Genomic DNA, 16,006 nt, shown 5'->3' with positions numbered 1-16,006 from the left:
AACTATACCTGGCCTTGATGATGCTGGGATTTTGTAAGTGTCTCTTATCTCTGCATATTCTCTTTTATGTCATGAGGATTTACTAAACATGGCAGGACACATGGCCACCAGTTGTTCTGGGTCATATCTTTACAACTTCCAATAGTTGAGAAAAGATAAATCTAATTTTGTTTAATAATATCCTGGCTCAGGTCACATTCCTAAACCCTCCAACCAGGAAGGGTATTTTTTTAACTTTTTTGTTTTTAAACGTTTATTTATTATTGAGACACAGAAAGAGAGAGAGACAGAGCATGAGCATGGGAGGGGCACAGAGAGGAGGAGGCACAGACTCTGAAGTAGGCTCCAGGTTCTGAGCTGTCAGCACAGAGCCCAACGTGGGGCTCGAACTCACACACCACGAGATCATGACCTAAGCCAAAGTCGGACGTTTAAGTGACTGAGCCACCCAGGCGCCCCTAGGATAATTTTTGGCCAAGTCATTACGTGTCCATATTTATAATCATGAGACAGAAATTATTACCAGAAAAGGGAAGCTACCACAGTATATCACATCTGCTTCTTATATAAGATCATTTAGAGATCTGGGGTTATCCATTGTATACAAAAAGCACTAAATAAATATTTGTAAATAGGGATAACCTGGGATAACCTCCTGATTTGACAGGAATGCTTAAAATAAGGACTGAAGCAGGTGGAAGAATATAAATGCATTTGCTTGGAATTCGTTTTTATGATACACACATATTTGAAGACTATAAATTTTTAGTTTATAAGTTTAGGACTGTTGATTATAAGGGTTTGTTAATATTGAAGATAACTTAAAATTTACTGTGTAACCTGAATTTTCTGCAAATTTGTGGGTGGCTGGAAGAGGTATGCTCATGTCTGCAGCTTTGCAGAATTTTTGAATATGACTTTCTTACATGACAGTAATAATCCTTTTGGCCATTAGTCTGGCTTCAAGTTTTCTCTGTACATATGTTTAAAATACTGAAAAGGAGGAGAATGTTATTTAATATTGAAAAAAACATTTTTTCTTCTTTTAGAATTTATCTAACTTCCTGTCTCAGTGGGATCTTAGTCTCAGCTTATTAATTCAGTCATTTAGCACAAAATTTAAAATTGAAGTGTGGTTTGGTGTGAGGTACAGATAAAAAGTTATTCTCTGGGATTTCCAGTGTTCTACTTTTAAGTCCTATTTCTTCAGCACTAACCTATTCTCCTTTTGGGGAAACAAAAGCCTCTCCCTTCACTTGTGTGAGGGGAAAAAAGGTAGGGAGGAGGAGGAGGAGGAGGAGGAGGAGGAGGGGGAGGGGGAGGGGGAGGATTTTCCTTTAGCTGTCTCTTTTAGGGATATCAACAAGGTTAAAAGAGGGAAACTACCCATTTTTACTTTATGAAAGGCATAACGACAGGGAAAAACTATTTGGGCTGTATAAAAACCCTGACTTGGGATACCTAAAGCAAATTATATAGGAATTAGGTGGAAAATATGAAAAGGAAATGATACAGCTGCATTTATTTGGATGGTAGAACACTGACAAGGTATAATTTTCTCAGGTGCCAAAATAACAGAAAATGGTTCTGACCTTCTTTCTCCACGCTGCTTTCCTAGTGGCTATTTCTTTCTTGCATCCTCTGGACCTCCCACCCACCTCATCCCCCACCTCTTGCACACAAGTTTTTTTGTTTGTTATTCTTGTTCAGACATTTCGAAGTATACTTAATGGTGTTTGTAAACGTGGCTTCAGGATAACGATAAGGTCAAATTCTTCCCACTGCATCTAAAACCACCTACAACCACAGCCAAAAGTGATATCTAGAATGAAATCTGGCCATTTGCAACAATATGGACAGAACTGGAGGGTATTATGCTAAGCAAATTAAGTCAGTCAGAGAAAGACAGATACCACATGATTTCACTCATATGTGGAATTTGAGAAACTTGATGGATGATCATAGGGGAAGGTAGAATTCCTTTTCTGTTGGTATTTGTTTTAGGGACACTAGATTCAGAAAGTTAGTAGGGTTTTAAAGTGTTTTGCCTTTCTTACCATTTTAAGTAAACATTTTAATCTCAGCTTATATTTCCAATTCATTTTAAATTTATAATCATGATATAACAATACTTCATACATGTTAGAAAAAAAAATCATACCTAATATCATCACCTTCCCAAACTATTATTCTATGTGTTCCTTTTTAAGTTTTTGCTATATGCATAGTTTTATGTCATTGTAACTACTGCTTAATTTTAAAATTACTTTTTTTTTTTGGTAATTCAATGAAACAACATGCAAATGAAGAATATGTATCTTTTACTTTAGGACGACACCTAGAGCTGATGAGAATCAGAAAACAGCTGTTTTCTGGAGTCACTGTGATTTTTAAATTTGTCACACTCGGGTAGTGACTTTAAATACAAGTTTTCTACTGGTAGCAAGAAATAATTTTTCTCTTTTAATGTTGAGTAAGTCTCACAGTTGTATGTCTGACAGCAACCATACAGAATCAGTCTCGCTTGACTGTATTGTTCAGAAACCCAAAGTAAAAAAAAAATAAAATAAAATAAGCAGAAAACATGAAATCTCAAAATGTTTTGTTATAAAGAATGCAGCTTTGGGTTACGCTCTATTATCAAGACAGCTGCGCGTGACATGTCTTTATACGTAAGTTAAAAAAGAAACTCCTCGCAAAGCAGTGATCATTTCCTGTTTCATTTTTCATTTTCTTTTCGCGCGAAGAGCTTTTGTCCCTCACTAGGAGTTGCTTTAAATCTCTGGGAAGGTCTGTTCCGAATTTACTCCTCCTGGATTGGTTAAGATCCCTTTTAAGTGTGTGCTTTGTTCTCTGAAAAGCTGAGGTCAGTTGAGCAACATGCTGCTAATGTTTGGGGGGGAAAAAAAAAGAGCTGAGTAATGCTGGAGCCTTCTCATGTGGCTGATGCAAACCTGGAGAATTTGCATCATCATTAAGCTGGAATAAGTTGGTGTGACAGGCAGGAGCTTAAATACCAGCCCATGAGGAAGCTGAGCTGGTCTGTAATGATAGGGCGGTAGCAGCAGCCGCAGCCGCAGAGGTAGAGTCGGAGGTGGTGGAGGAGCGAGAGCACCATGAACACACAGGTGTTTCTGAGGAGTAATCAGAGAGCTGTGAAGGAGAAAAAGGCACCTTTGAGTTTTTACCTGTGAACACAATAGCCCTGAGAGAGACAATCTGAAAGCAAAGAGGAAGAGATTTGGTCAGTCACACCAAGAGAGACCAAAGTGGAAAGTTTTGGGTTTTGTTCTTGTTTTTGTTTGGTTTTGTTTGGTTTTGTTGTTGTTGTTGTTTTTTTTTTTTTTTTTTTTTTTTTTTTTCCTGTGTTTCCTTTTTCCCCCGCGTGTCACTACAATGGTCAAAAAGCCTGTTGTGTCCACCATCTCCAGTGGAGGTTACCTGCAGGGGAATGTTAATGGGAAGCTGCCTTCTTTGGGTGGCAAGGAGCCACCTGGGCAGGAGAAAGTGGTGCTGAAGAAGAAAATCACTTTGCTGAGGGGCATCTCCATCATCATTGGCACGATCATTGGAGCAGGAATCTTCATCTCTCCTAAGGGCGTGCTCCAGAACACGGGCAGCGTGGGCATGTCTCTGATTATCTGGACAGTCTGTGGGGTCCTGTCTCTGTTTGGTGAGTGCAGCTTCTTCTCTGGGGGGTATGTCTGTGGAGCCGGGCAGTTTGCTCTCTGGGAAAGCAAAGAGTACTTTTTAAGGAGTGAATGAATGGCAAAGGCTACGCCAGAGGCTCTGATTCTTGTTGAAGTATGCGAACTACCCAAACACAGCGTCCACTGTTGGCAGGATCCTGCATTCCACCGACTTGCTTCCACAGCCCCTACTCTCTTCCCCTGACTCCGACAGACTCTTTTCTGACTTTTCCCTGTGGCCATGAGAGCAAAGGCTCACTTTGATGACCCGGGAAAATAGATGCGAGCTTTCTGTACCGGGCAGTGGTTCTCAGTGACTTGTGTTTGAGGGATCTTGGCAGCTGGCCCGCCGAATGAAACACCTGTGAAGTGAAACCCGGCATGGCCTATTTAGACACAGAGCTTAGTATTCAACAGAAGTTTGACAGTGTTTTTATTGGCAAAATAAACCGCGGGGGGGGGGAGGGCAGTCTTCTTCTTTTTAATTTTTTAACTTGGCGTGCTTGTCCATTGCTGCTATTATTTCAAAAGTCCTTGCTGTGGAAATGCGTGTGGCGGCACATAACTCAATTCCTGTGATAAGTGGGAATATTGCAAGGGTCTGAGCGCATTTCAAAGTTTTTCAATCTCTCGTCTCTCCCTGTCACCCCTAAATGTTTGCAACATGAATAGTAAAACCGGAACTGAGTGTTAGTTTGCTGTGCTTGCCCAGATCTACTTTCTTCATTTATAGTTCATTGGGTCTTCGCGGACGTAGATAACTTGCCCGCCTGTTCACTGAGTTAACCTGCACAGAACTAGTAGTAGAAGGATGACTATTAATTTTGCTTCAAGTTCTAGATCTCTTTTGTTGATTTGATATTGACAGCAAAGAGGTAATAGATACCTTTCACGGGGTGCGCAAGTTACTAGAAAGCTACCCGAGTTCCTTACAAAGGTGACAAAAGCTGGTGAATGGTCAAAAAATAAAATTTTATCTACACTATGGGGGAAAATGTCCAAGATGTATCTGCTCTTTCGTGGCAACCAGTATGTTTTAATTCCAAAAGGCCCTGCTCTTTAAAGGTACTAACAGAAAGCTTTGTCCTAACTCTAGGACTAAGTACTAACTCTTGGTCCTACATGTACCAATCCATTCATTCTGAAGGCCTTGTGGTGTTTTAATGCATTGGTTTGGGTATTCATCTAGAGAAGTCAGATTTCCATCAGGAAGAAGTAAAATTCATTAAAACAACGCTGTGGTATAGAAAGATGTGTAGAAGAATTATTTTAGGTTTTTAAAAAGAGTTGGTGGTATTCTGTATGGTTCTGGCATGTACATTTATAGACAAAGAGAAACCTATTCATTGCTCTTCTTAACTGACTTTGTGCACTCTCAGTCTTTACTCTTCTACAAGTACTTGTAAATTGAGAATAAATCAATGTCTGATAGGAAAAACCATAACCAATTTCCTGGACTTTTCATACTTCTATACATGCAGCTCCCATTATGTGATTCGATTTTTATACATAATAAAAGGTTATTCACATATAGTAAAATGAATTGCTGTGAGGATTGAACTAGTTAAAATGCTATTCCACTAGGAAAATATGGTTCTGTGTAAGTATATCAACTCAAGCAGAAGCTCAGGAAAAAAAAAAATGTTAAAAGGACTAGCTCAGGTTACATTTGAGTTGATATTCTTTGATTACTAATCCCAGGGAGCATGCTCCTGTATTAATCTTCTTATCTGTATTTACATTTTATTTGTCACTTAAGTTCCTAGGAGCTTTTTGACAGGAGTGCCTTCCTAACAGGAAGCAAAGCAAAATGTAAGGAAAACAAATACTTTCTCTTAGAACTCTAGAACTCGGGAACTACGAGTAAAGAATCTGTATATTTGGTTTACAATTTTTTTAAAGCCAGGGTCAATACATGGATTTTTACATCTTGTTTTGAACTTTTTTCATCTGGGTAAAATGGTTATGGAGCTTGAGACTTTTAAATGAAAATCTCATTCCTCCCGAACTCAATTTAAACCTAGGGCAACCATCCTGGAGTTTCAGCAAAGCAGACACAGGTCTAGGTATTGATTGTCTGGCAATAAATTCTGAGGTACTTAAGACTTTCCAATAACATTTTATATGGGAAGCTCTTTTATACAGGCTACCAACATGGCGACTGGTTTCCACCAGAGTGAATTGCAACCAGTTACAATTAGTTACAAATAGGCAAACTATATTAGTGGTCCTCAAATATTAATCTGCAGACTAGGTGTTTTAAAATCATCTGTATAGGGGTGCCTGGGTGGCTCATTTGGTTAAGCATCTGACTCTTGACTTCAGCTCAGGTCATGATCTCATGGTTCATGAGTTCAAGCCCAGCATGGGAGTCTCCTTGGGATTCTGTCTCTCTCTCTGCTTCTCCCCTGCTTTCTCTCTCTCTCTCAAAATAAATAAAAAAACTTAAAAAGATAATAAAATCATCTGTACAAAATTTAAAATAATAGACGTGTTTGGCTCTCTCTGTTGGAGAGTTTGGACTGACTTGGTAGCGAACAAATTGTAGGGTATGGCCTTAGATTCTGTTTTCGTGTGTATGCTTTTGTGTGTGTGGAAATTTACCCTCAGGTGATTCTGATACAGAGCTAGGTTTGGGAATAGGATCAACGATACTAAGATATAACTGAATATCCAAATTATATACATGTTGACAGTTCTGCATGAAGCTTTACTATAATAATTTCCCACACTTCTAGTCTCTGAAGTAGTTCAAGCAAAAATTTGTGTTACATTTGAGTACTTTGCGGAATGAATAGAATTTTTCACGTAGTACCAAGATGTATTTTTCATTTTCTTGGTAGTTAATTGCTCAAATTAATAGGCATATTTCATGAGGTATTCTCAATGTATCAGGCCCAGTACTGTCCTCAGAGCCCAATATCGCATTTATAAACACAACTCCCTTATGAGGTAAGAATTGAGATCTCATTTTATAGATAAAGAAACTTACATTTGGGGAGGTTACATAACTTGCTCAAGCCCATGTGGATTGCATTGCTAAATGTTAAGATGGCTAAATGTTTGTAATTAATTTTACCTAATATACGTAAGTTATAGCATCTCTTTTTAAACAGTATGTTCTTTTAACTACTCAGAAGTGTCGTCTTCAAAAAATATCCAAGAAAATCTTTTCTAGAAATAGAATATTGGAGTCAAAATTCATTTTCTTGACAAACCATATCCTACAAATTAAATGAAGTCTTGCAAGGCCAAGAGTCTATACTTTTCTGAAGCACAAATAAATTTTGTTAATTTTGATGTGCAACAGAAATACCATTTATTAAAAGGATTCTTAATATAATAAGGTCAATTTGGGATAATTCCTTGTCTTGGTGTGTAGTTCCTTTTAAAATAGGTTGGTATTATTGGCATCTATCTTCTCTTTTTCTCAGGTTTGAGATTCATAATTCTTAATAATATGATATTATTTTAGAAGTTTGTCTTTACCATTTCAAATAAAATTACATTGTTTGAACAGAATGAACTAGATCTCAACCATGCAGAAGTTAGAAAAGGAATTTGATGGCTCCTAACAATCAGATGACTGTTACTTCTCTTGAAATAAACACCTCACTCAGACCAAAGGATGTAGTAACATGTTACCTAAACATAAATATTGTTGCATCAACTCTACCTTCGGATGACTAATTAATATTTTAATTTTGTACCTTTTTTATTATGAATACTTCACAGGAGCCTTGTCCTATGCTGAATTGGGAACAAGTATAAAGAAATCTGGTGGTCATTATACATACATTCTGGAAGTCTTTGGCCCATTACCAGCTTTCGTACGAGTCTGGGTGGAACTGCTCATAATACGGTGAGAGCATAGATAAGAAAACAGTTAAGGAAAAATAAATCCATTCATTACACCCTTCTTTAAATCATCTTAATTGTTTTTAACTGATTAGAAATATGTGTGTCATGTGACTATGTTGTAAACATGTCTATTTCAGGATGTGAAATCTATGATAAGATACCTCTCTCAATGTTTTGAATGCAGTTTTCTCACTGGCAATAGTTCTCAGTTCCTGCCAAACTTTTAAAGTGTCTGATTTTCTTTAATATTCAATTATCTTCTGACATTTCTAGAAAGTATGTTGACTCGAAAGGATACGAAGCATCAAAATCCACCTTGATAAATCATGCGTTTTGACTGGCCAGACAAAATTAAATGTTATGCTAGTAGGTGGAGTTTTTCTTCCTGTAGATTCCATTGTCTTTTAACTTTCCTCAATTGTCGTGACTAGGAAACTTCTGTGCCTAACAACTTAGTGTGTCACTGAGTTTTATACTTTGCACACAAAAATGACTTGACATGAATGACTCATTTCCTCTTGTTAAGCAAATCAGCGAACTATAGTTGCCAAAAAAAAAAAAAAAGCTTTATTGCTGTAAAAAATTGTCTTCATTTAAAATCCAAACAAATATTGCTAAGTCACTCTGAATAGCAAATTTCCTTTCACATTGTGGGAAACCTGTGATGTCATGTGTACAGTTCAGAGTAACATGCTTCCTTAAGGTAACTGCTGCCATAAGATGTGACTTACACATCCTGATTATAGAGCTTAACGGTAATAACTGGAGAAACTTGTTCTTACTGTAAACTTATCAGACATACACAGCTGAGAGCACCAGCGAGCTTTTATCCTAGTATTTGGGGCATAAGTGGCAAATGTAGGGCTAATAAGTATCGATTTAACACTAGCCATGATTTTTATAGTCATAGGCATTTCTTTTTTAACAAAGAGCTTAGATTGGTATTTACTTCTCTGCTAAGTCTGTTCTCATTTTAGACAATTCTGCATTATTTAAAACCTGTTATAATGAAAATAATATTAAAGAAGTATTTTGTTCCTTTTCTAAAATCTGGGATTTGCTTAGGATGTACCTTCTGCTCTTTTTTGATTTATCTGAATATTACTCTTCAAAGGTTAACCTAAATCTTACCTCTTCCACAGTTAATTTCCTGGTTACCCTAGTTTCTATTTCTTTTCTCTCTTAATTCTTCTGAAAAAAATTCAGTCTCCCATTTTTATTTGGCATTCAACATATCTTGTGTTCTTACTTAATATGTCAGGTGTCTATGTTCTATTTACCCATTGGAACTACAGGCATTTTAAGTGCATAAGACCAAGCCTCACACTTTTGAAACCATTATACTTCTTAATCAGTGTCCTGAGCATTATAGACAGTAAATTCTTTTTGAACAACAATATTAAAGTCTTTTTGGACAATTTAATTCTTTTTGGCTGAAAGTTTAAGGTTACAATATTTTGGATTTGACATTCTCAGCATTCAAATGAAGACACTTGGGGCACCTGGGTGGCTCAGTCGGTTGAGCATCTGACTTCAGCTCAGGTCATGATCTCACAGTTCACGAGTTCCAGCACTTTGTTGGGATCTCCACTCTCAGCAAGGAGCCCACTTCCGATCTTCTGTCTCCCTCTCTCTACCCCCTCCCTTGCTCTCTCTCTCTCTCTCTCAAAAATAAATAAACATCAAGTGAGGACACTACTTATTCAGGGTGATGGGCTGTTAGGATGGTGGGCGCTTTGGAGCCTGATATAGCTGCACCTGAATCCCTCTTCAGCTAGGTATATATTGCATGGCTTTAGCTAATTACTGGGCATTGTGATGAAGGTGATCATTGTGTTCACAATAGCACAGATACAGTGTTCATTCACTTATTTATTCATTCCTTAAACAGCTACTGAATGGTGAATGGTAAGTTAAAGAGACTGTAAGTAACAAAAAAAAAATAAAGAGATTCTAAGTGGAATGACCCACAATTCTTGCTCCCGGGTAACTCATAATCAAGTGTTATTTACATTGCAAGACAGGTGCTTCATGGGGTGTGTGTGTATGTGTGTGTGTGTGTGTGTATGTGTGTGTGTATGTACTGACAGAGGAAATTATCCAGATATACTCTAGAAGCTTTTTTTAAAGGGTTCATATATTCCTTTGTAATAAGAGACTCCCATTGCCTGGTTGGTCTTCTAAATAAACAGAGTAATGAATGACTTGTGGAGTGACAAGATACCTAGGTACTTTAATATTTCTCATCTGCTCATAACACCCAGGATGCCTAAATACTTAAAATTTTGCTTCAGGGTAAATCACTCTTGTCAGAAATAATCTGTAGAACACAGATTTCAAGAAAATAAATATCATATATCAGTACATAGCAGGGTCATTAGATGATTGAATTCACACATTAACCATATATTCAATGTTTATTTGGTTTCTACTTACGATAGATACTATACTAAACACTGGCAAATAATAGTGACTAAGATGGACACAGTCTTGAACTCATGATCCTCAGGGTCATGTGAGGGAAAGAGTTATCAATCAAGAAATCACATAGTGAAGATAAAGTTGCTATTGTGATCAGCACTATGAAAGGGAAGCCATGGGCCTTCGTAAGGGAGTATACTCAGAGACCTCTCACCCAACCGGAAGGGTAAAGGAATTTCCCTGGGCCAAGAAAGACTGAACAAAGATATAGGGTATAAAAAACTACCAATGAGTTGTAGGGGCTCCCGGTAAAGGGTGTTCAGCTCCTTCCAGTGAGAAGAAGCAAACTAAGAGGAAGGGAACACTTAGACTAGATGTAGCCTTCACGGAAGGATTTTGCATATTCTGAGCATGTTTTGAAAGCACTAAAATGAGGTGATCAGATTTTAATTTATGCATCAAAAATTTACAAGTGATGAAGAACAGGAAAAACAGTCTTTTGTTGGGGTAAGGGAGAAGAGGGGGTCCTTGGGAAAAGAAGAAAATGAAAAAAAGTATGGTGCTATTGAGTACAAGCAGGCCAAGTTTGGAACATGATTGTGGTTGGTTTTCTGACAATCTAAGGTGTTGGGCAACTATGAGAAGAGAAGCTGAAAGAGAAGAATGGCATGAGAAATTAGATAATTTCATGAACTTGCCTGTGTATTTAAAGAATATATATTCATACATACATGTATTTAAAGGCACATGTAATTTTCTCATAGAAATATTTGAAGAATTAAAATAGAACGGTTTCTTACCTATTTACTATAAACCTGCACTTATTTCATTTTCTCATTCATGTTTTCTCAGTTGTATAAAATTACAAGAGCATTTTTACTTTTTGACTTTTACTTTGCATCTAAATATTTCTAAGAAATTAAGAATAATCACTTGCCTCTTCACGCTTTTGTCTGTACTAGAAAAATAAGAACATAATGTTAAGGACATAAGCATGTATTTTCAATGAATACTTATTAATACTAATTTTTAAATCTGAATTTTGGGGGCCCCTGGGTGGCTCAGTTGATTAAACATCCGACTTTGGCTCCAGTCATGATCTTACGGTTTGTGAGTTCGAGCCCCGCGTTGGGCTCTGTGCTGACAGCTCAGAGCCTGGAGCCTGCTTCTGATTCTGTATCTCCTCCTCTCTCTGCCCCTCCCCTGCTCATGCTCTGTCTCTCTCTGTCTCTCAATAATAAATAAACATTAAATTTTTTTTTTTTTTTTAAATCTGAGTTTTGTATTCATTTTCTTGACTGGGCTCCAACTCATTAGATCTACACCCTTAACCCATTCATGTTGTGGCTGGAGTTTAGTTGTTGACCAATTTTTTTTTTTTTAATGTTTATTTTTGAGAGAGAGAGACAGAGACAGAGCACGAGTATGGAAGGGCAGAGAGAAAGGGAGACACAGAATCCAAAGCAGGCTCCAGGCTCTGAGCTGTCAGCACCGAGCCCAATGTGGGGTTCGAACCCACGAACTATGAGATCATGACCTGAGCCGAAGGTAGACGCTCAACTGACTGAGTCACCCAGGCACCCCTAGTTGTTGACTTATTAAGAAGACTGCTTCTTGTATAGCCCAGTTCTGCCAGGATCTCAAATAATAAACTAAATTTTTAAGGAAAAAAAAAAAGTCAAATATAGGAGAGCAGGGGCAAAACTGATAGCACCCAGTCTTGCTTCCATGAATATGTGAAGTGTAAGTTAGCCACCAAAGTTATAGGCAATATTTCATTTGGACTATCTGTGACAACCTAATCAAATGTGGAGTTTGGAAAACTATAGGCTTTCCTATTTAACATGTTCTATATATTGAATAACATTACCTCAAGGTAGAAAAAGTTTAGCAAAGATGCTATTTATTTTTTCCTTTGTTAACCTGAATATTCTTTTCCAGCCCTGCAGCCACTGCTGTGATTTCTCTGGCATTTGGACGCTACATTCTGGAACCATTTTTTATTCAGTGTGAAATTCCTGAACTTGCAATCAAGCTCATTACAGCCGTGGGCATAAGTGAGTATCATAGGTCTAAATATGAAAAAGAAAAAAAAAAGAGCAAAAGTGATTGATAACAAAGCTTCTTTAGACATATATGATGGGATGCTTTCCACATCATGCTCTTTTCCCTTCAGTTCCTTGCCAAATTTATGTTGGAAAATAAAGAAAAGATTAAGGATTTGGAGTGATCCCTGGTATTACGTTACATGCCAGTTTTGCCTTGGGTCAATAGATATGATGGCTAATCTTCTGATATAGGCAAACAAAAACCACCTTATTAGTAAAATAACAGTTCTCGTGGAGTACATGAGAAGAGAATTTTACAGATGAAAACCCAATTATTTCAAGGGTTTTTGAATTAGAATTTTATCCTTTCTCACTGATAACATGTTACGTGATAACTCATTCTCACGGAGTGCTGTTCATGTGTAGGGTGTGTGCATTGTGTTGATATATTTTATACTGTCAGCAAACTGTCACTCTCAGTGTTACGGTTTTAGCTGCCCGTTGATGGTCACGATAAAAAGTCTTCTTTTTCATATTCGCTTAGTAGTAGCACTTCTCAAATTGGATCTCCAAGTTAGAAATTTGTTCACGTTTATCACTGTGCCCAAATTCTGGATAGTTTTTAAAAGAAATGGAACAGGGGAACATGCACAACATTACCTAAGCGATGTGAAGCCAAACCTTTGAATAGTATGGGAAACAATAATACTTCTAGATGCTAATTGGCTCAGTTTGAAGAATCAATATGATCGTGTTTGATTAAGTTTGAACTATTTGGAAATAGCAAGCAACGCAGGAATAACTAATTGCATACTTATGAAGAATTTTCAGTTAGGCATGTCTAAGGTGTTTCAGTACAACGATGAAGAGAACAATGTATGGTGAGTGGTTCATTTGCAGGAATTACACGTAAAAATATCTCTAGTGTAGATACATGTATTTTTGAACTTAGGTTCATCCTGGATTTCCTACTTTATCCACCAAACATGTACCCATTCTTCTTCTGTGAAATCTCTGAAGAAAGACAAAGAAAAATACTCAAAGTACATATATCTGAGTTTGGGAGAGGTAATGGCAAACTGAACTCATCATGCCCTTCATGCACACTGTAGATGTGAGACTCAGGGACAAATCATTTAGCCTTTCACATCTCAGTATTCTTACCTGCAGATCCTGTGGAGTCTCAGAGAGTGTTTTGTGAGGATTAAATGATATTCACTGAGACAATGTATGTGTAGTGTTTAGGTCATGCCTGCAATTTATTCAGAACAATTACAAATGGTAGCTATTTATACTCTTGTGGGAAAACATCATTTGAAGTTCCATGAGACCGGGGGCCCTTTTACTGCCATATTTCCAGCCCTTCTCATGGCTCCTAGTATGGCGTTTGTGTTCAATAAATATTTGTTGACTGATTTTTTATGCGGAAAGATCTACGAAATTTTCTCTAGCAGAAAAGTCTACTCGTTAAACCTGGAGGATTACACGTCTTCAGTTTTCTCACGCAGCAGGACAATGGTGGGAAATGAAATACAGTTTGCTCAATGTGATATTCAGAACTAATACCATGAGCTTTTGTGGGATGAACTATCTTAGCATAGTAGTTACAGCTTAGGCTTTGAAGGCAAACAACCTGGAGTTGAAACTTAGTGTCACAATTTCTTAGTTGTGTGATTTGGAGCTAAATATTAAACCTTCTTAAGCATTACTTTTATTTATTAGTAAGATACCTGTGAAAAGATAATCTGTCTTGGATGGCTGCGGAGAGGTGAAATTACGTCAGGTTTTTAAGGCCTTTAGCAAAGTGCCTGGCCCAGAGAAAGTACTTAATATATCTGGTGTCCCACTGAAGGATTGGACTAATAGCCATTATTGTAACCATTTTATTCTTGTCCCTCAAATAACTGAGGCAGAATCATACCGTGATTATTTGAAAAGAAGACAGAGGTCATCTCTTTGAGAGATTTGTAAATTTACAATAAAAGTTTTAAAAGGTATCTCTCGTGTGGGCGTACGTATTTCTCAACTTAAATAAAGGTTATGATTAGCACGGGTTCAGTAGATTTTATGTAAACATAAATCTATAAATATTACTTGCTTTGGACTTGAAATGAGATAGATAAAAGCAATATATTACTATTTTGGTAAGTCTAGATGACTCTTTTTCCTTATCCCAATGCTATTACACTTTTTTGGAGGGAAAATCTGTATTTGCAGGAGGAAATGGACACTGTACAGACCAAAATTTTGTCACTATTATAGGGAAGGGTAACTACGTGTGTTCTAGTTTACCAAACTCCAGTAGTAGAGATTGGTGGTAAAATAGTTCACAAAGCCTGTGTTAATCTTGGATGAACCTAGACATTTTCTTCCATTTTTGCCATTGTTTATAACATCAGCTTAAAAGTTTTGATGTTCCATTTGCAAGCTTGAGACTGTGAGGAATTGGGTTCCTATAATTTGGAGATTTCACTGAAAGAGAAAACAAGGTATTGTTATGACTCAGTGTGGTAGGTAATGTAAATCAGTGGTCTGTCTGGGACCGTGAAACTAACTTTAAGAAGAATTTAGCTTTAATGGGGCAACCAACCAGGGGTGGAGATGGAGACAAAGAAGGAGAAACGTACCCGGGGGGGGGGGGGGGGGGGGGCAAATCTTTCACATTCCAAGTTGTTACATGTGAGTGTGTGCTAAGGGTGGAAGGTTGGTGAGACGTAGAAAATAGAGTTTAACTGCATGAATTGCTTCCGTGTATTCTTTAGGGAAGGAAAGAGTTTGTGATCATTTGAAACGGCTAGTTCAATTGTAGAAAAGAGAGGAAACCTGAAAGATCTTGCTACAATCAAGTCACAGAAAGAAAGATTTCAAGTTTTGTGAAATGTTGACCAAACATTTGAGAAGGGACACTGGGGTAGGAGTGGGCAGTTACTGAATGCTAATCGATCTGCCCTTTGTTTAAAGTATTGGACTTCCTTGCTGTCAAATTAATAAAAATGAAAAGGTTTTGCTTATCCCAAATCCTTTCCATTCGAGTAAACATGTCAGGCACAGGGAAGTCGAGCTGGGAAATCTTAGGCATTCGCATCAGGTGCTCTCTGCTAGCCCATTGTGGACATTACTCCCTTCTGTGCGACATCATCAAGTTTCACTGTCCTTGTGGCTTTGGTAAAAACTGAAGGATGTTCAATACTTAAAATGATATCCAGTCTTTTGTTCTGGTCTCCTGAAACTATTCCCTATGTAGGTATACAATTCAATGGCAGAATATTATGGTAAAAATACTTTCTTTAAAATATGAAATCTAGTGCCAGATCCATTCCTAACAATCTTCAATCCCAACTTCCTTCCTGGCTTAGTGTGTATAGGTGAGTAAAGAGCCCCACCCTGCTTCTCACACCTTGCGGGAATAATTAGAGGAAGGAAGAAAATAACACCATGAGTGCATTATAAGAACAAATTAGCCACTTCCATTACTATATGACTGTACTTTCTTTTCCCAAACTGTTTTCCTGCCATCACTGAATTGCATGAAAGAAAATCCAGGACCAGTTCTGAGTTAGCATTTCAAATATAGCTTGTGGAGTGGTTTTGCTTAAATATTCTGAAGACTGGCTATGCCTACACCTTTTTTCACCATAGCTAAATTGCCAAGACAATGAGTTCTTAGGTAGGTATACATGGTATTGATATATATAAGGACTGAAAAATAATAACCATATCCTTCTGGAGGATGACAAACAAAATGTGGGAAATTGCTGCCAAGGTAAACATGAACCTTAACAGCGAGAGGCAGAGCCACTAGGAGTTTGAAAGGACTAGGTATATTAGTGAGATCATGTCTTTGGAGCTATTCCTGCATTATCACCTGTGAGCTAGGGGTAAAAGTGTGGACTCTGAGGTCAGTTTACCTAGGCTCCAATCCTATCTTCACACTTACCTGTGTGAACATGAGCGAGTTAAATGCTATCTCAAGTTTCAGCTGCCCAT

At 37.6% G+C, this 16,006-nt stretch overlaps 1 protein-coding gene across 4 annotated transcripts in view; it reads left to right on the top strand.

The window, feature by feature from the left end:
- Positions 1–2,704: 2,704 nt before the first annotated feature.
- SLC7A11 (solute carrier family 7 member 11) overlaps positions 2,705–16,006 on the top strand; it is a 131,952-nt gene continuing 118,650 nt past the window's right edge. For 3 of the 4 annotated variants that reach the window (XR_013555138.2, XM_078445737.2, XM_060654175.3), the window contains exons 1-3: positions 2,707–3,673; positions 7,425–7,551; positions 11,913–12,028. Coding sequence is in view for 3 of the 4 variants with exons in the window: in XM_078445737.2 (XP_078301863.1) it covers positions 3,397–3,673; positions 7,425–7,551; positions 11,913–12,028 (520 nt within the window). In the remaining variant the exon portion in view is untranslated. Of the gene's footprint in view, positions 3,674–7,424; positions 7,552–11,912; positions 12,029–16,006 lie in introns of all 4 variants that reach the window. The other variant, XM_060654176.3, reaches the window with a different exon arrangement.

This window comes from Panthera onca, chromosome B1 (genome assembly GCF_046562875.1).
Source record: "Panthera onca isolate mPanOnc1 chromosome B1, mPanOnc1 haplotype 2, whole genome shotgun sequence".
NCBI lineage: Eukaryota > Metazoa > Chordata > Mammalia > Carnivora > Felidae > Panthera > Panthera onca.
The sequence above is the reverse complement of the archived record's forward strand: the minus strand, read 5'-3'. Positions and strand labels throughout refer to the sequence as shown.